At 35.6% G+C, this 19,960-nt stretch overlaps 1 protein-coding gene across 1 annotated transcript in view; it reads left to right on the top strand.

The window, feature by feature from the left end:
- Positions 1-19,960, top strand: part of PDE10A (phosphodiesterase 10A) — a 172,899-nt gene that overhangs the window by 53,724 nt on the left and 99,215 nt on the right. The window contains exon 2 of the mRNA XM_041398164.1: positions 18,706-18,834. Within this exon, the coding sequence (XP_041254098.1) occupies positions 18,706-18,834 (129 nt within the window). The remainder of the gene's footprint in view (positions 1-18,705; positions 18,835-19,960) is intronic.

Raw genomic sequence — 19,960 nt, 5'->3', positions numbered from 1 at the left:
GAATGCAGCATGTGGATTAGAAGGAAGCAGTGATGGGACAGTTGTTGCCTAGAGCCTCTAGCTGTTGTTTTGTGTTGCCTGAACATCAAACAGAAAAGTTTTAGACACCCTTGGTTTATATTAATTTAAACTGACAGTCTTCCTTGTAATCACTTGAAAACCGCAATGTTATTACAAGAGTTTATTTTAACTTGGTTTGAATTATCCAAATATGCAAATTCTTTCTTTCCACTAAGTGGTAGGATTTACAAAAGAACTGAAGCATATTGGGTAACTGTCATAGAAATGAATGCTGCTGTGGCTTCTACAGGACTATATCTCATTTAAAAAGCTTATTAATCCATCTGCCAGCTTTTTGTGAGGGTATGTTCTGCATGTTTGACTTGTCCTTTTGAATGTTTTCAAGTTCCAAATTAAATTGCTGTTATTGCTGTGCTACCTATGTTTGTGAAAAGCATTGGAATACCTTCTAGTGGTTATGACATCTGTGAGAACAGCTCCTTTCTTTCCAGAAGCAGTGACATTTCCCTCTAGTGTAAGTTATTTAATTAGTATTCCTTTATCTTATCAAAGAGGATCTTTCACTGAGAATTTATACCTCTTGCAGGTATAAATATAATAGGATTTATCTGTGAATTCCTGAATTTAGAAATAATTAAGATTTTTTATGTGTCCATTTAATACAATACAGTCTTAGAAATATCCACAGAATCATTGCAGAATTTCAAACGACATTGATTTGGCTAGCCTTATGTCTGCTTTTTGGGGTGAACTGGAAAGTGTAAAAACTTGCTGCTGTTCTCAGAGTTTATAGTTGATCTGAAAAATCACTGGGGTCTCAGTATTTCAATTGCTTGTCTTTTTAAATAAGTATAACTAAAAAAGGTGACTTCACATTCAGGACATGGAAACTTTACAATTAACTCCCACTGAGTTCAACAAAAGTTAATGGCAAAGCTTTGCATTTTTGATAAGATTAATTAGACGAGGGTATTAAAATGCTAGGCTCATAAATGTAAGACCCATTATAAACCACTTAAACCTCTATATTTCTCTCATGTGATATACTTATTTTCAAGTAACTGTATTATTGAGATATTTTGTCCATTCTGATAATTTGATCAGTGTTGAGCCCTCAGGATAGATTGCTCTGTGTATAGTATTGTGGTAAGGAGAAGAAAATGACTGACAGTTACTGTTCCTCTCTCCGTTGTCAGCAGCAGCATATCTGTAAATGGATGGAGACAGGTGCTTACAAGAAGCCAACATTTTAGCTGTACAAACTATTTGTTTGGGAATGTAGAAGACAGATAGTACTTCAGATGATTAAAAGGACCTGACACAAATCACATTTGAAAATGTTTATGCAGGGTTTGTACTGCCAAGTCATTGTGCACATGAGTATTAACATTGTTAGATATTTTTGTAGGAGTTGTAAATAATATACAAGGTTTTCAGTAAGAGACATCCATGGTGAAATATTTATTTTGTATGAGTTTATAACTGTAACATTAAGACTAAAATACTGATCTGAGTTAATCTTTAAGTGTCAGGAATACTATAAGATTTTAAAGTTCTGTGAATTTGTAACACATAATGAAGTAGTAATTCGGACTCCTCCAAACTTAGAGGAAAAAAAAGTACAATAGTCATTTCACTTCTCTTTTTCTTTTAAATGATCATAAAATTGATATTCTTGATTGTCTATGGGTTTAATTAATCAATGTTTTTAGTACCTGGGGGTGATACTTAAATAGAAAGAAATTTGTTATGTAAACATAACAAAAACTGTATTTATTTTCTTTTAAAGATATGTCTTTGCATTGTTTTCAAATGACAAGGTAGTGACTGTGGGCCCTAAAATACAAGCTTACCCAGTGTTATTTACAGCTTGGTAGAGCTAAATTATAAGAAATGTGGGAGGACAAAAATTTAAGAACTAGTTATTTTTCATGGCAAGATTCATGTTGTTTGAGAAGGAGTGACATTAAAGAGCATACAAACCTCTATATCACAGTGGTTTTTTCTATCTTCAGATGCAATCTGGTTTTTGCAAATAAAAGTTGAGGATATTTTGAGGATTCTACTTCTAATAATCCAGCCATTACACTGCTCTTTATTTCAGTATCATTGTTCTGAACTAGAAAACTGCTTCCATCAAGGCACTGTGACTGGTGGCTTGTTTTCTTGTGAGTGCATGTGGTACATCTGTAATTTTTTCTTTTAATTGATTAGTCTATTTTTTCTCATGATGCTGCTTTAAAGAAACCAAGACATATGAAAGCAAGGTAAAATCAGTGCTATATTGGGCATAAGAGTAGTGTGTATCTTTTGGTGCTGTTCCTTCACTGTTCTAATTGGGTGGAAGGAAGAATTTCACTTTTCATGACCCAACAGAAGTGCTGCTATTCTGGGTGAGGTTTCTCCTCTGAGCAAAACATTCAGAGCCATGTTTTACTACAATGAATTCAGCTGTTTCCTGATGCTCCCCAAGGCAAGTTGTGTATGTGCCTACTACCTCATCTCAATCAGTTCTCTGAAATGAGAACTCTTCCAATTGTTCATTCACTTGCCATAATTTAACCATCACACTGACTACAATATTTCCATTCCTTTCTTCATTTTCAAATGACAGTATAAATATGTGTTGTGCTTATGTACTTATGTACTACATTACAACCATAGCTGTAATATTTCAGCTAATATTTTTGCTTAATAGTGCAGATGTAATAACCGTTATGCATTTTAATAGAATAAACAGATAAAATTCTTAATTGCTATAGTTTGGCAAGTGTAAATATGTATCCTTAGTAGTAGGGAGAAGTTATGGTAGATTTCTATCCATTTAATTAAAGCTCTATCAAGGGAATAGTTGTTCTAGCATGTGTGTGGAATGATTTCACACTAGATCTTTGTACAGGAACTTGTTGAAGTAGTGCCCTTCTACAGTGGATTTCTCTTTTTGTGGGTGGTGAAGGGGATCCCTGGATCCTGATAACAAAGTAGTAATATTTTATCTCTGGCTTTGCAATCTTTATCATTGTAACTGCAGAACATCTTTCCAGCATGGGTATTATATTTCTCCTAGGGAAGTGGAAGCATAAGTCCTTTACTGATACAACAGTTTAGTAGCATTTGCTTCTACATGTTAAAAGCAAAGCCCAGTAAAAAACCATGCATATGGATGGATATGAGTTGTTCTAGGAGATGTTCTAGGAGTTGTTCTAGGTACTTAAACCAAAGCAAAACACTCCCTTATTGTAATCACTCACATATATTGTATACCAGAAGTAGTTTTATGAGAACAAACTTGAATCAGGGTGTACCCCTGCTGCCATCTGAGTGCTGTGGTCCCTATGCTGGAATACTGTTGATCATTCTGCTTCTGGCTTCATCACTTCTCAGCATCTGTAACACCTGTGACCAACTGCAGAATATTCCCTCCCTCCTTCGCCTGCCTCCAGCCAGAGCTCCTTGCTGCCTGCTGGCTAAGGTACTCTGCAGGGATTTAAAAGTTGTTGGTTCAAAGAACTTTGGCTATGGAGGGTAAAATAATACACATTTTACTTTCTTTGCGGTGTTGCTGCTACTGGGCAGTTGTGTAAAATATCGTGCTTGGTGGTTCCTTTTGGCCTGTGTTACCAATATACTGATCACATCCAGAGTTACAGACTCTCTTGGATGTTTAGGCACCCCTTTGCACCCCTCTGGTCACAGAAGTAATGACAGTATACCTTGAGATTTTTCATGCTGTGTTTCTTTGATTTAATGCAAATTAAGCTAGTTCAGGATATGTTGTAGATGCATGTTCTGATCATGAAGGAAAACGAAGCCCAAATATGTTTTTCCTGTGTACTAGAGGAGAAAATATTTTTCTCAGTTTGAATAACAGGAGATATGCTCATCCCATCTATAGTACTCCCAGATAAATCTCAAGAAGTCTCTTAGCATTTGATCTCTCACTGAGGTGTGGTATTTTTTTTTTTTTTTTTAATGAAGGCAATCACACATCAGAAGCTCATTAAGTTGCTATGTTGTTTGTGTGACAACTTGAAATAATGACCTATTGGCCATTATTGTTTTAAATTATCTTTTAAACTCAAATACATGACACACCATGTCAGGAGGAAGCAGAATATCACTCTGATAGCTTAGGTTTACAGCTTTTGCTTAATTAAAATTTCTTATGGAGATTACTTAAATTCCAGCTGATTCTTTTGGATTTTGTCACTCTGTAAAAAGTGTGTGCTATATATATATATATATATATATATTTATATATATCTTTTATGAACATTTAGAACATAATTTCTATGGGACAAAGAAAATGTTGATGAAAACAATAGATTTCTAAAGACGGCATTTTGAGTTCTTATTATCTTTTATTACAAAAAACTCCAACAAATCAAATTCCCCCTACTCCCCAAAACTCCACCAAGCTCCAGATATTTCATTCACCTTTTGTAGTATTTTTAAGTCTAGAAAGTATCCTCTACATGCTTTACAGTTGATATGAGGATGATACTCTTTGCCAAAGCCCTTTAATGTCAAAACAGATTTGATGTTAACAGGAGAGCTCCGACAAATCGAATTTGCTAATTTCCTTACCTGTTTCAAAAGATACCCTATGCTCTTCCACTTCTATGCTTAACTGCAAAATTAAAGCAACTAAGAATGAATGTTACCTAGCAAGTATTGAACTGTATGGAAAATTATATTCTTCTTTAAATTCTTTATTCAATAAAATTATTTCTTACATCAGTAAACCCATTGATTTCTCATGTGTTGCATATGATATTTGGGATTTAGTCTTCCAAAAAAGATCTTCCTATAGGGAGGTTTGGGGGGGGGGGGTGTGATTATGGTATACTGTTCTTTTTCTGAAGAAAAGATGCAAATATTAATCCAGTTTTCTAATATTTTTTATTTTAAAATTATGGGTTTTATAAACATGTTGACTATAGCTTTAAAAGATCCTAATTAAACACATAAGTGCTCAGCAAGGGATGGTTATACAAAAATTGGTTTTAAATAACAGTTTTGACTCCACTTTGTCTGTGTCTCTCTGGTGGTATTTCAGATTGACTAGGTAGCCTTCTTGGGTTGAAAAGCACTGCTTGATTTCACCGTATTTTTTTCTTTTCTATACTCTAAGAAAGCTCATGTTACTTGTAATGTATTTTCCTTAGTGGTTTGTCAAATAAATCAGTTAGTAAGGTTTAGCTCATTCTGGTGCTTCTAGTAAGGAAAGTTAAAGAAAGAAGCACATGTCTGCATATTGCATAATAGAGGAATTTTGAGTGGCATAGAGATGTGGACTCTCACCACTCACTTGTACGTTCTGGAAAATGCAGCTTTGTTGAAATCAAAGTATGAACATGTTAGTTCTAATAGAAAGATTATGAGGAAATAATTCAGTTTACATTTTTCAGAATTCTGAAGAAAATAATAAAAGTTCAAAAGAATAAAATGAAAAACAAACAAAAACGTCCCCAAACAAAAAAATTTCATACATCTATAAAGTTATTTTTTTAATACTGGTTACAAATAAAATTTCAGAATATTGGAATACTTATGTTTCTTGAAAAATTCTACTTTCCAACTTCTTCTAAGAAACTAACTGATTAGATTTGGATATTTTTAAAAAGTACTTTATTGAATCCGAAAAGCATGCTAGCTGATCTTTTCTAGACATTATGCACTTGCAAATTAGTGTAGCTACATGGCCTCTTGAATGTCATGCATTCATTCTTCCACGTTTTAGGCTGCAATCCCCAATCACTGTAGGCCAGAGGAGGTTATCAATTTTACTGTGAAGAAATCTGCCTTCCCTCAGCCTGGACTGCCTAACCCTATCCTCATACATGTCACTCTTTGCTGCAACATGAAGGTTCACACAGGTAGACAAGATAACTTGATTTTGGCAAAAGCTGTCAATTTGTGGTTTGGGTTGGTTTATTTTTTTGTTTCTTTGGTTGGTTTGGTTTTGGGTTTTTGTCTTTTTTTTTTTTTTTTTCTGGTTAATTTTGTACTAGTTTGGTTAGTCATTCCTTTACCTCTTGAATAGTCTTTGTACTCTGTATCCCATGTTCATCCTCATGCCTCTGAAGTTTTCTTCTGCATTTTCTTTGCGTTTCTCCCAGCTTTACTCTGTCCATTTATCCATGGTGATAATGTAGCCGTCTATGTAGCCCTGTGATTTTTCCTGCTGATAATATATCCCATATTTCTTGAGCCTCTGTATCACACGAGAAGATGACTGTACCTAGAGAACTTGAGTTGATGCATTTTTGATAACCTTTTGCTTCCCTCTTTTTCCCACCCCCCTCCCCCCCAATTAAAAACCCATACATACTAAAATTTCCCTAGCTGCTGTCATGCTGAGTGTGCTCAGCTTATGAAAATATTTGGTGTCTACTGACTTTGAAATGCTTGGATTTCTTGCAAGAAAGGTAAGAGTATATGTGTCACAGTCACTTAAACAGAAGCATTGCAGGATTGCTTGTTTGCTGGAAAGACGTGCCAGGAACTTGGATGAATTTCACTATCAGGTACATTTTTTAGCTCGTGTAGTAACATGAACAGCGCCAGAACTGTTAAGTCCTCAGAACTGCTATTCACAAAATTACTAAGCCATTAGTCTGTAAAGTTATGTGACAGTGGTAGTAAAGGAGAAAGAGTAATGTACGGGTATTTATGACTGCTTTTTGTTGTTGATACCATATCCTTGAGAGACCTCCTGCTGCCATTTTTCTTGCAGTACAATATGGAGTCATTTTTTAGTTATCTTGGGTGCACTGGATTTTTTCCAAATCTTTCATGTCACTGTCAGTTAAATTGAATAGTATTAACATTTATATTCTCCAGCCTACAGAAGTTGCAGTCTTGGAGGCTTTTCCAGAGTGAATCTGAAGGACTTTAAAAATGTTGATAGCTACCTATTTGTTAAATCTCTTGATTTCATCTAATTTAAAAATTTTTAAGTCCTTATGTGTTCTTCTCCTATTGGATGTTTTATGTCACAGTAACTGACCAACTGGCTAGTAACTGGTTAACTGGCTAGTTTTGGCAGTGGATCAGTCTATTCATGTGCTATGTACATGATTTTTTAGGTATGGCTTTGGTAATTTTTTTGGTCATTGTATGATATTGTAAGGGACCTATCATGTGCTCATGAGAGCTATTGGATTGGCCAGTGAGCTGGACTGAAGTCAGAATCTCAACCATCAGTACTGTAACACGTTAAAGTGAAAATTTAAGACCAGCCTTGTGGAAATGTGCCTTAATTTCATGTGTTACAGTGTCTGTCTTATATGAATGTATTTATAGTTTTAAAGTGTTTTTCTGAATTAAGTCAATGGCCAAATTCAAACAGGCTTTAGCAAACCAGGATGTTAAAAAGCAATTAGTAGAAGTGATTCTACCAGATTTTTTTTCTCATTGAGTACTTTATTATCTTTTTCTGTGAAAAGTTTGTATAAATTGTTACAGTGAAGGCACAGTGCAGGATATGCATCCCATGAATATTAGCATTTTTTAAAACATTTCCTGAGTCCTTAAAACATTTCCTGAGTCAACAAATACAAACCCTCAGCTTTGACCTCTCCTGTTTTCCTTTCACATCTGCTCTTTCCAACTCTTCTTCCCTCTTCCTGTTCCTTTCTCTTTTAAGGATACTTTTTGGAGGTGAACGTGTTTGTGAGCTACACTGTCTCCAAAACAAACAAAAGAGGGTGGGGATATGATGAAGGGGAGGAGGGCAGGGAAAAGATGCAGCTGCTCATTTTTAATTTTTGAAACTAGCCTTGAATTCTTGGCATTTGCTTAAGCTTTATAATAAAAACTAGATGCATGACTGAAACACTGCGTCTTTGTTCTACAGTGGTTGCCAAAAAGAAATTCTTAAAATAGTAACAAATAGATTATTTGAATTCTTGTCTAAAATAGTATTGATGGAAGATGTTTTGCCAAATGAGATTGCATACACAGAGCATTGCCACAGCAGTGAAAGCTTTTGGAAAATCAGCCAACATCATATGTTGTTTTTTATTTTTCTGTGCTGCCAACATCCAAGTCAATAGAAGGTATTTTCCTTTATTTCACTTGCCAGGAAGTAGAAATGCCTGTAGCATTTCTTCCTATAAATCTATGGAACCTGGTCAAGCTGTGTGCTCTCAAAGCAAAGAAGGCCAGCAGCATCTCAGCATTAGGAAAAGCATTTGCCAGCAGGTTGAAGGGTGATCCTGTCCATCTACCCAGCCCTGGTGACACACATCTTGAGTACTGTGCCCAGTTTTGTACTCCCCAGTATAAGATGCAGACGTGCAAGAGACATGTGGACATAGTAGAGTGAGTCCAGCAAAGAGCCATAAAGATGACTGGGACTGGACTATTCAGCCTGAAGAAAAGAAAGACTCGGAGGGGATCTTATCTCTTTGTATAAGTATCTTATGGAGGGTGAAGTAAAACAAATGGAGCCAGTTCAGGTTCTTCTTGGCTGTTCCCAGCAAGAGGACAAAATGCATTGGGTGCAAACGGAAACACAGGTATTTCTACCTGAACACAGAAAAACACCTGAACACTGGTACAGACTGCAGAGAGAAGGTGTGGAGTCTCTTTCCATCCTTGGAGATACTCAAAGCTGGCAGACCAGGACCCTGAGAAACCCACTGCAGCTTGAGCAGACGGTTGCTTTGGTGACAGTCTCCAGAGGTGCCTGCCATCCTCAGTGAATCTGTGTTTCTTGTGTGCCTCTGCTTTGGTGTCTAGTTGAAAAACTGGAGTATGTCAGATACCACTAAACAAGTTGCATGCTCTCACATGCAACTGAGTATGTGAGAAGTATACATACTGAGTGGTGATATTAGTGAAATAATATCATTAACACTATTAGAGAAAAATTTGTGGTTGAAGAACAAAGATTGAAGCAATGTGTAGAATAAGACGTGTTTGGGGCTTTGTTGCACAGCCTTTCACATGCTAGTGAGCTCTTGCCCACATAAGTAGTCTCACTGATGTCACTAGGACAACTCCTGTAAGTGTTCACCAGTGCAAATAAGGGTTACACAGTGTCCTTGTCTGTAATGTACAAGTGTATGTAACACAGTATTTAATTATCACTTCAAACCTCCTTTACTTCACTAACATATTCTTTTAAATATCTCAAATTATACTGCTTTTCCTAGGCTGTACTTTATTGACATAGAGATATCATTACATCCATCACCATACAACTGAGCAGAGATATCATCTCTGAAAATCATCTTTCCTTCTGTTCATTTATATAGCTGAAAAAAAAGAGCTGACAGAAAAAAAGAAAATAATTATCTTCCTCAATAGTGTTTTAAATAAATTGGAATTTCTAACTTTTTTCTGACAGTTTGATGGAATCAGTGCTTTACTTTCAGTGCTTAATTAGTCTGATGGTATGCTTTCTATTCCCCACAAAATAATGAAATAGGTTGGTTTTTTTTTTTTATTTTAAATGTCAGTCAAAGTTCAGTTTTGTATAAAGAGGCACCTTGTATCTGTATTTTACAGTAATGCAAAAAGTAGAGTAAAAAGCAGTTTTGAAGATCAATTATGTGATGCCATCTTTTTGTATTTCAATTGTATTGCTAAAATGTCTGCTGTGTAGCTCTTTTGGTGGTTTTGAGGGAAGGCTATATGTACCCTCTAACATTCAATTGATAAAGCTCGAGTCTCTGTCATGTCCAAAAACTTGATTTTTTTGGATGGTTTTTAGAAGCTTTTATATTTTAGAAGTTCTTTTCTTGTTTTAGCTATTGAAATTTTTGTCAAGGTGCTTGAATTAGGTTAGAGAGTTTTCTGGAACTACTGTAGGAATGGTTGAATATTTGCATATGGATACTTGGAGTTAAATCTCTTTGGAATTGTGAAGTGTTGTAAGAATAGAGTATTATAATTTAGAAAAATGAGCCTGTTCCACTGTGTAAAGAGGATAGATGTTATTCATTCAGATTAGTGGTACCTTTACGAAGAATTGATTTGTAATGCTGAAAACTCTTTCAAGATAATCGTTAAAGTGGGAAAGAAAAAAGATTAATTGCCATAAGATGAAATAAGAAAAATTGATACTGCAATTAGAATGGGATTTTAATTTTTTTATTTATTTAGTTAACAGGTACACCCATTTTATACCTATTAGTAACCTGAAGAGATGAATTGGAAACTGGACTAAACTCTTTTTCAGCTTAGTCTTTTATTGAAAATCAGATGTCTTTTTAAAAAAGTTTGTGCACCAGCTCAGCCTTCAATTTGTTAGGCTTCATGTACATCTAGCAGACAGCACTCTGTGTTAATCAATAGGTCAAGATTTGGCAGCACTTTCTATCTGTCTTTAAACAAATGAACCTGTAAATATGGCCAATCTGTAGATCAAATAAGAATAGCACCTTGCAGCCTGCTTCTTGCATCCTTTCTAAAGTTTTCCATTCAACAGCTCACCAGGTTTGTGCGTAGTTATCTTTTTAGATTTCAGCAGAGCTTTTGATATTGTCTCTCACAGCATCCTCCCGGACAAAATGGCCAGCACACAGCTGGTTAGCAGTGTTAGGTGATGGATGAGCAACTGGCTCACAGGTCAGGCACAAAGGGTTACAGTGAATGGGGTGACATCAGACTGGGGACCTGTCACTAGTGGGGTTCCACAGGGTGCCATCCTTGTGTCTGTGCTCTTCAAAACCTTCATAAATGAAATGGATGCAAGACTTGAAGAAACATTATTTACAAAATATGTGAAATTCATAATTATATTTTTCTAAATGTTTTATTTTATACATGATGTCTAGAAATGTGTTGGGCTAGCATGGTTTGTTTTTGAAGAGCTTCCTTCCTATGAACCAGATCAAACTTTTCTGGATGTGGTTGTGTTATATTTGTTCTATTAGTACATTTTAGTGACCAATTTCTCTGGGTTTTGTACCTTCCCATTTTGCGAAGGATGTTGACTGTGTTTCTCTTTAAGCATCCTAAGACTTTAAGTTTGGAGGGAATTTAAAAAGAATTACAAATTCTGGCCTGTGGTGCTGCAGATAGGATCCCAGTATCACCAAAGCAGAGACTCTCAGGTGTCCAGTCTTGTTGTTAAGGAGCATGTTATTTGACTGTGTGTAGGTGTTATTTTAGAAGAGTCCTGTGCTCTGAGAAACTGTCCTAACATGTCTACTAATCTAAGTGTTAAGATGAAGTGGGGTGCTTCTTTCAGAAGGAAGAACATTCTCTGTCTCCAGTTTAGTGAAATAACAGAATGAGACTTGGGACAGGCATGTAGTATCCATCAAAAGTTTCATCATAGTGGATCTTGTTTGTGGAATAAGTTAAGGTGCAGTTTATAAACAGGAGTGCACATTTATGTTAGTAAGTATACTATAAACCATTTACAGAACTTTATTCACAAAAGTTTGTTTTAAGTAATAAATCAGCAGTAAAATACTGGTAATAAAGAGAATGGGACTACTTGTAAGACAGAATAGTTCAGACAAAAAGGGAGCTACTCCAGGATTAGGTGTCATGTGGGAGGAAGACATTACATCAGCCAGAAGGTATTACTGGAGAGGACATAAAGCAAGAACTTGGTCCCAACACCTGTTCTCAAGGGAAGAATGAAGGCATTCTAACCTTGCTTAATGATTGGATTTTAAATAGTTTAATCTGAAGCTGTATATACTCTTTTAAGAGATTAATTATGTGCATGTTCCGAGGGACTTTGCATATTTCATAATGAATTATTAATGTATTTTACTATTTATTTAGTCTTTATTAAGATATGCATTACTCTTCAGGTATATTTTGGGCAGGAGCAAGGTACTCTGGCTCTGTATGTTGCACAAGAGAAAAAGGCAAATAATTATACTGAGATGTTCCTTTACATCTACGAATACATTTTAACATACTTCAGTATAATGCTTTACTTATAGTGTGTTAATAATTATTTTAATCAATAATCTTAACATGATACATAATTCTTTAAGCACATACTTGAAATTATTTGATTACAATTTGCAAGTCCTAGAGCACGTTTGTAGTCCTTTGTTGGAGTTACTCCAATGTGCTAATGAAAACTGGAGAAAAGCTACTCTCGAACCAGGAAAGTAAGACAGTTTTAAAAAGCCCCATGCATCAACTAATGGATGATATTACAGCATAACAGCATACCTACAGGATTATGCCATTCAGCAAACTTGAAGTGTGTTTTGAAACTCCATGAAAAAAGAATATTCAAATTGAGAATATGTTGACTCCATTAGGCATATATATAATTCCTATGGAAGGATTATAGGCCTTTTAGCTCTAGCGAATGAAAACTGATTTCATCAGGAGTTTTATATGATTTTTTGATTTTTAAGTTAATACTGAAGCAGGGCTCAGAACTGCCAGTACTGTGCGGTTCTTGAGTGTTAGATTTTGGGAGACGTAAGCAGCTAAGTATCTACAGATGTCTAGGACTCAGGCTTGTAAGATGCTGATAATATCAGAAAAACCACCATGAAAGTTGGTGGAAACTCAAGGCCTTATGTCCATGCCTTGCTCAGCATCTGGCATGTTCAAGTGCATCCATGGCTTTTTCATCAGGAATATGGGATTTGAATTACAGGATACAGAATGCGGTGGTTGTTGATATTCTTTCTGTATGAGCACATTCCGGTTCTGTTTAGCTGAGCTGGTCTTTATTTTCTCTCTCTAAAACTTCAGCAGTGCTGCTGACATCCTGGCTGAGATGTCACATGGCTGCTGCTGTCATTTACATGTATACAGATCCTGCAGGTTTATGCAGCTAACAGAGGTTCATGTAATTAAACATTCACCTTTGAATGAAGATTTGAAACGGTTAATAGTAAAATGTATTTTCTGTGAAACAAACATAAACCCTTTTAAAATACCTAAATCAGCAGTGAAGTGTTTTCAGGTACTGCATTATTGGTTTTCACTGGTGATATGGCGGGGGCATGTATTAGGCTTTTTTTAGCAATGCAGGAGGGACTCAGATGAGGAGGGACCGAAAGGGTGACTGGAGCTGCTCACAGACAAGTTTGTGAATTGATGTTTTAAGAAAACAGCAATCAAAGAGGTTTGACCATTCTGATTGTTTCTTGTTAGTGATTACACTTTTTGCCAGACCAGTAATGTCAGGTTTCAGAGGGTTTGGGCACTTGGTCACATTACATTCCTGTGTACTTAAATGGATTAAGATAAAAAGTCTGACTTGAAAATGATATTTCAAAACTGATTGTGCCTGTGGTTTTGAATCCTGATGTTTTGAGCCAAGAAGGGATTGATTTAATGGGGTTAATGCTTAATCCAAATGAAGCAATGTACACACATACCTTGAATGCTTTTGAGAATAACTACAAATATCACTTACAAAGTTCTGTAGAAAAATACAGAGAGGTAATCTTTGTGTAAATAAGAGATGGGACAAGACTGCTTTAGATAAAGGAGTACACAGGCAAAGCTGTGCTCAAATTAGGTCTTCTGAATGACTTTCATATATTTCAAGTATTTTTTTCATACAAGTATGATATTAATTTTTAAATGCTGATTTTGAGGAAGTGTGACACTTTGCTCTTCATAATTTTGTTATTTCAGATAAGAAAATATTTTCAAATTAGGCATTTTTAGCTACTTGGAGAAATTAAGACTTTGCCAATATTTGCTGTGACTCTGCGACTCCTCTAATTTCAGGGAAGAATTGCTTATTAAACCAAACAAGTTAATTAATTAATTAGTGTATTTTTTTTGGTCTGAATTAGATTGTTGTTGCTGTTAACAGATGCAACATTGACAGCATTTATAGTTATTTTCTTTTGTGTTTATTAGTAAAAGCCTTCTTGATATGCGGAATCCACCTGACTTCTTACAATGACCAGTGTACATCCTCACAATGTGTTTTCAAATAATTGGGTCCTGTCTAAATGGGAAAAAAGGTTTGGAGGGAAGCAATGACTGGAATCTTTCAGAGATTAGCTGCTCAAGGATAAAATGCTGACCCTTGGTAAGAATTAGGTTGGCTCATCAGTTTTTACCCCTTCTTTTCTGACTCCCTGTGTGCCCCCCACACTGGGAACCAGACACTTTATGTGAAAATTAAAATTCTTGCCTAATCATAAGATTTGATTAAGTTAGTGGTTTTAGAAAAAAGACCAAATATCACAACAGTAATGAAAAAATTGCATGATTTGCTAATGACATGTGTGACTCATGTTGCTAAATGGAGATTTTTAAACATAGCTCTAGGCTTCAATTTTTTCAGCTCATTCACAGTCAGTTCTGCTTTTTGCTGAGCTCAGTGAAGATATTCTCAGAGGAGAGTGTAGTGTGACATGGATTTGGAGTCAGAGAGCAGAACCCATTAATCTATTTAGTACTACACAGGTTATCTAATATCTAAGAAATTTTTAAAATATTTTAGTCAGCATAAAAAGCTGAAAGCAAAAATATGACTGTCTAGTGTTTTTTACTTTATTAATTTTTTTTCTCTAAAGGCAGGCTGTTGAAGACTGTCTCAAAGGCACAGAATAATTACTGATACTTGATGTTTGAAGATTTTTGGTTTTTGTTGTGGTTTTAAACCCAGTTCTGTTATGTCTGAGTTAGTAAACAGTGTGAAGGAGCATTCTTATGTACTAGACTTGGATTTCTGTCTGGAGTGGTTCCTGGCATTGCATTTTCCAAGTCAGCTAGTGATGTCCTGGGCAGGTGTCAAATGTTGCCCTGGAGTAGGGTCAGGTCAGGGATGGTTCCCAGCAGGCAATCAACCTCAGCTGATGCAATTTTCCCTCAGCTTCATTGTTGGAGATCTAGAAAGCTTAACAGTAAGGATGAAGGAGTTATAAACCACAAAAAGAGATGGTATGGCCAAAGAGAACATTTTAAATTGAGATCTATAGAACGTAGCTGAGTGTGCTGGTCAGGAAGTGAGTGCTGGGCTGCCCCAAGTGGTGGGCAGCTGGAGCTGTTTTTTTGCTGTGGTTTGTTCAGAGGAGAATGAAAAGAGGAAGAGCTTATCTGAGATGTATGTGTCCTTCATTTCTTAATCACAAATTCACAACAAATAGCTAATGTGTGCATAAAACACGACAGCAGCAAGTTGTGTCAAATAGAGCATTGAAAAGTGAGTTGATAATTTTAAAATAAGAATACAAGAGAGAAAGCTGATTTGGTGTGTTTTTAATTAAACAGGGTATATGTATGGAGGGTGAACTCCACTGCATAAATGGAATGAATGGACATCCAAATCAAATACCAGATTCCTCCTTTAATTGCCAGAGCAATTATTCCAGTCTTTCGATGCTTTCTGGCCTGCTGAGTGGCCAGTGTTCAGCCCTCCTGAGTGATGGTCCTTTTTGGTAACTGTCACAGCTCTGTCAGAGGACAGATTGGTTCCGATACAAGAGGTGATGCTTTCTAGGGTTGCATGAAATGAAGTGACGGGAGCTTTTGTCTGGGCTGCTTGGGTGGAAGTGTATAAACCAACACAGTTAAGCATGTGTGCGCTGCTGCCTTTTCCTTTGCTAGGCACTGTTGATGTATACACTTGAAGCTCCACACAAGAAATGCTGAACAAGAATGAGAGAAGTCCTTGCATTACTGGAAGTCATGGGAAGTAGTAGTGAGGGGAGAAGTAGTAGAGGAGAAATATTTCTAGTGTGAACGAATATAGAAAAGTTTGCTGCCCCAAATATTTAGGACCAATACGTAAGTAACAGAAAAATTAATAACCAGCATTGGCTTGTGTTATGTTTGTTGATAATTCTGTAAATAGCACCTGATTGGCATGATAAACTTCACTTTCCTGAGTGTGGGTATGTTATTGTCCTGTTTATTTAAATGTTAGTAATCATTGCCTCTAAATATTCAAATAGGGTTTTTTGCATTTTTCAGAATTAAGGGATTACAATGCTTCAATAGAGAGGTCAAATAGAGAGGTCAATCATATTTAACAAAAATACATGTACTAGATGTACTAGAAGTTTTCAGGAGCATGTGAATGTTCAAGAGGGCATGTTGTTATGCAATAACTTTATTATATGTGCATCTTACAATCAAGAAGGCTTTCCATATGCCATAGAATAATTGCTTCTGCATAGCTGTAAAATGCACTTACATTCAGGCATCTTTACTACACTTTTTAGCCTTAATGCACATAAAACACAAACCATTAAAATTTCTTTGAAAAGGCTTGCATTTCTACATTTTGTGAAGTCACAATGTGTTATTGTTAGTTCTGGTTGTGGAGTTTGTGTGTATGTTTGCAGGGTGTGTTTTTTGATATAGCAGGCTAACAATTGGGAGCTGACCAATAAGTTGGCCTTAATCTATGTAGAAAATAGGTTTAAGTCACTCCTTTTAAACTCTGCAAACATGGTTGTAAATCTTGTTCTTCTTGCTCCCATCTACAAATCCCACATTAAGAAAAAACATCTGCGCAGATACCTTTAGTGAAATAAAGACGGGTAATTTAAAGACTGTTTAGGAGTTCTTATATCAGCTTCATGAGCTACTTTTCTGTATAAGGTTAAAGCAGAGTTCTTGGCTTTAGGTTGCTGAAGTTGCATAATATCTGGATATTAAATTTGAGACCTGTAGACTGAAGTATTATTTCAAATTGACATTTTATGGAATTCTGATTTACAAAACCCACAACATATAAAGGGTTGGATGAAGAAAGAAGGGTTATTTTCACTGATGAAACAAATCAATCCTTTCAGAATTCCATTTGCTAATTTTGCAACCTTTTCAGGTCATAGTTTTTTACTAGAAGCAAAAAAGTATTTCTTTGCAGTCTAAAGACAACTTGAAATTGGCAGACATTTTATGACAAGTCTGTTTTGACCATTTTTCGTGTAGAACTTAAAGGGCAGATGAATTTTGATGACATTTTGATGGCTAAATCTTTAAAATGTGGTACTCTTTTGAATGATTCTTAAAATATGTATCCTTTTCAAATTTTCTCACTGTGAAATTAGAAATACTTTTTCAAGGGTCTACATTTTTCTCATTTGAACAAATTACAGAATTATATTAATGAGTTTGATTTTTTTAGAACATGAGGCAATCCCTGAACTGGCTTTAAGATTATCTTGTTCATTTCACTCTTGTACTTCTTTATAGCTACATTATGATCTAGTAACTCTACAAGCTTCCACCTAAGGTTAAACAATCAATGTAGTAGGGTTTTACTTGTTTTCACCCCACTTGCTGATTATGTACTTGTCTTACTGATTCATGATATGCCTTTTCTTCTTCACTAACGAAAGTCAGGATGCTAAATAAGCTCTTATTCAAGTGATTCATATATTGGGAATTGCCTTAAGTAGCAATGTTGTTCTTTGAGGTTATGATATCCAGCAGGGGCTGCCACCACTGGATTTAAAGGAAGGGTAGTTTAAACCAGTTTTGAGCTGTTGGGGGCTGATGTGGGTGAGTGATATAGTGCAGTTGGTGTGAGGAAAGTGGTGTAGGTAGTTGGTGCTCTGCAGAGAGCTGTTGGTTTGTCTTCTGGTATTGCTTCCTGAAGATTTTCACAGTAAACATCTGTAAGAGATCTTAAATATTACCATAATTGACTAGCATTCAAACTGCACTGCACCTCTGTTCATCACGTTCTGATACTGTGCAAAGCACAAAATAGGAGAATCGATCTCATTTTGTACCATGAATACTCTCTGAAAGAGGTCAGTGTTGTTCAGAGAGGAGTTCATTTTCTGCTGAAACCTGGCTGCTTTCTGTGTTGAATTTACTCTTATATTTAAATACACAAAATACAAGAGAAGATGACATATTTAGAGTCATTACAGTGGTTGCCACTCTTCTTCCCCTCATATCGCATTAAGGCTTTTGCACTGGGGTGCCTATTCCCTCTATGGTAGCCTGGAGCCAAGTCCCTCAGGACAGGCTCTTTTTATTGCTTCCCCTTTGGACAGCCTCAGCACTGCTGGGTTCACCTGCCTGTGGTCAGTCATTTTTGGGGGATTTGCAAAGTGTATAATCAGATTATAATTTTGTGAATTTGAAAATTTATTTATGATTGTCAGGCATCTGAGATTCTGAATATTTCTTCTTTTTTAAAAATGTTTACTGGAGTATTCTTTCTGTTGCAGATATTGTAAATACCTTTTATCTGCAATTATTTTCATTTAGATAACTAAGTTATTAAAGCAATAGAAGCATGCCTGTGAAAACAGTTTATACATCTAAAGTAACTTAAGTAATTCTAGTATTTGAAAATTGCATATGATTTTGGTGTTCCATAACAGTTTGTGTTGATTTTGCTGCCATTTGCAGTAAGAACACTGAATTTGGTGCTCTGTGAGACATCCCAGTTCACCTCCTTCTATCTCCTTCTAAACAGTTTCTTTATCAATATATCATCCTGCATAGCTTAGAAATAATTTCATAGTCATGAATTCCTACCTGGCTATTTCTCCTGGGTAATGTTTATGTGTATGCCTTCAAGGGACTTTTTGTACACAGTATTTTGTATGGTTACCCTTTGCTTCTACTATTTTCTACACTGAAGCTTATTTTTTTAAAGGATATTGCTCTCTCTGTTCTATTTAAATAGTCATATATTCAATCAGTGTGTTAAACAAAGGGATGTTGATTCTTGCTGGTCTCCAGTTATTTTCTTCATATGAGGGAGTTCATACCATTAATGTAATCAATTAATGTTCTCTCTTTCAGGCTTAACAGATGAAAAAGTGAAGGCATATCTCTCTCTTCACCCCCAGGTACTGGATGAGTTTGTGTCAGAAAGTGTAAGTGCAGAAACTGTGGAAAAATGGCTAAAAAGGAAAAATAACAGACAAGAAGGTAAGTGCTTTTTATTTGTGATTAATATTTAGCTTTGAACAGCTCAGTTGTTTTCAGATTTAAAAAGGAAATCTGGTTTTGGTATAACTTGAATATTAAAATTTTTTTGTTTAGGTTCTACCATTTTTTGAAGGCAAAACAGGCTAACAATTTTTAAAATATTTTGAGCCTTTTGGTATATTTATTTTGAAATATACTGGTATAAATATTGGAAGTTTATTTTACCCATTTTGAATTGCAAATACTATCCATCAAACTCTAGTGTCTGTTTCGAGAACATAACTTGGTTTTCTTGGGTCAAAAATTGGTAAGTTTTGAATTAATATTATCCAGTATGCCTCAGTACCTGGATTACTGGATATACCATTTCAAAAGTTCCTACTTGTAACATGTAATTAAGTGAATTTTAGATAAGAATGTTGACATAGGTATTATAACTCAGTGTGGGAAATTCTGGAGGTATTTCTATTGTGTTGCTTTAGGTAAAATACCTTGCTAAATAGACCCAGAAAACTTTGTTTTCAGCCAGCTTGGGTTGACAATGATCATAAATTTTGTAATTTTCTGCAAACTGTGTAAGATACATGCAATTCTAACAATGATTTTTAATGTACCAGGTAAAATGCAAAGGAGGAAATTACCAAGAAGGTTAGGGAAGAAACACGGGCTTTGCTCAGTGGCTGACTTCTAAGGTGTTTAGGGTTTTAAGTTCTAATGATAATACTTATTTTAAATAGAGGGGCTATTGTTACTTCCTAGAAGATAGTGTTTTCTTCAGAATTATAAAAAAGAAAAAAGATGGTGGACAGCAAATGGAAAAGGCTATATTGAGCTAGATTTTTGGTGGTAATGACTACATATCATTTATTGCCACTAAGGTGGCAATAAATTTTTGTTGGCTGAAAGAGATTACCTAGCAGCAGAATAGAAGTATATACCAATAGACTGTTTACTACTTTCCTTGTAGTTTGCACATTGCAGCACAGCAGAAGGCCTATTGTTATAGTCCATAACAGCAATCAGAAAAACGGTGTTATGAATCTGGGGAATAGTTTTGGACAATGCTTTTTGTAAACAGATTATGAAAAATACTGTCATGTTACCAGAAATTAATACTTTTTGTTTT

This window comes from Onychostruthus taczanowskii, unplaced genomic scaffold, assembly GCF_017590055.1.
Source record: "Onychostruthus taczanowskii isolate IOZ18803 unplaced genomic scaffold, ASM1759005v1 scaffold141, whole genome shotgun sequence".
NCBI classification, from domain to species: Eukaryota; Metazoa; Chordata; class Aves; order Passeriformes; family Passeridae; genus Onychostruthus; species Onychostruthus taczanowskii.
The sequence above is the reverse complement of the archived record's forward strand: the minus strand, read 5'-3'. Positions and strand labels throughout refer to the sequence as shown.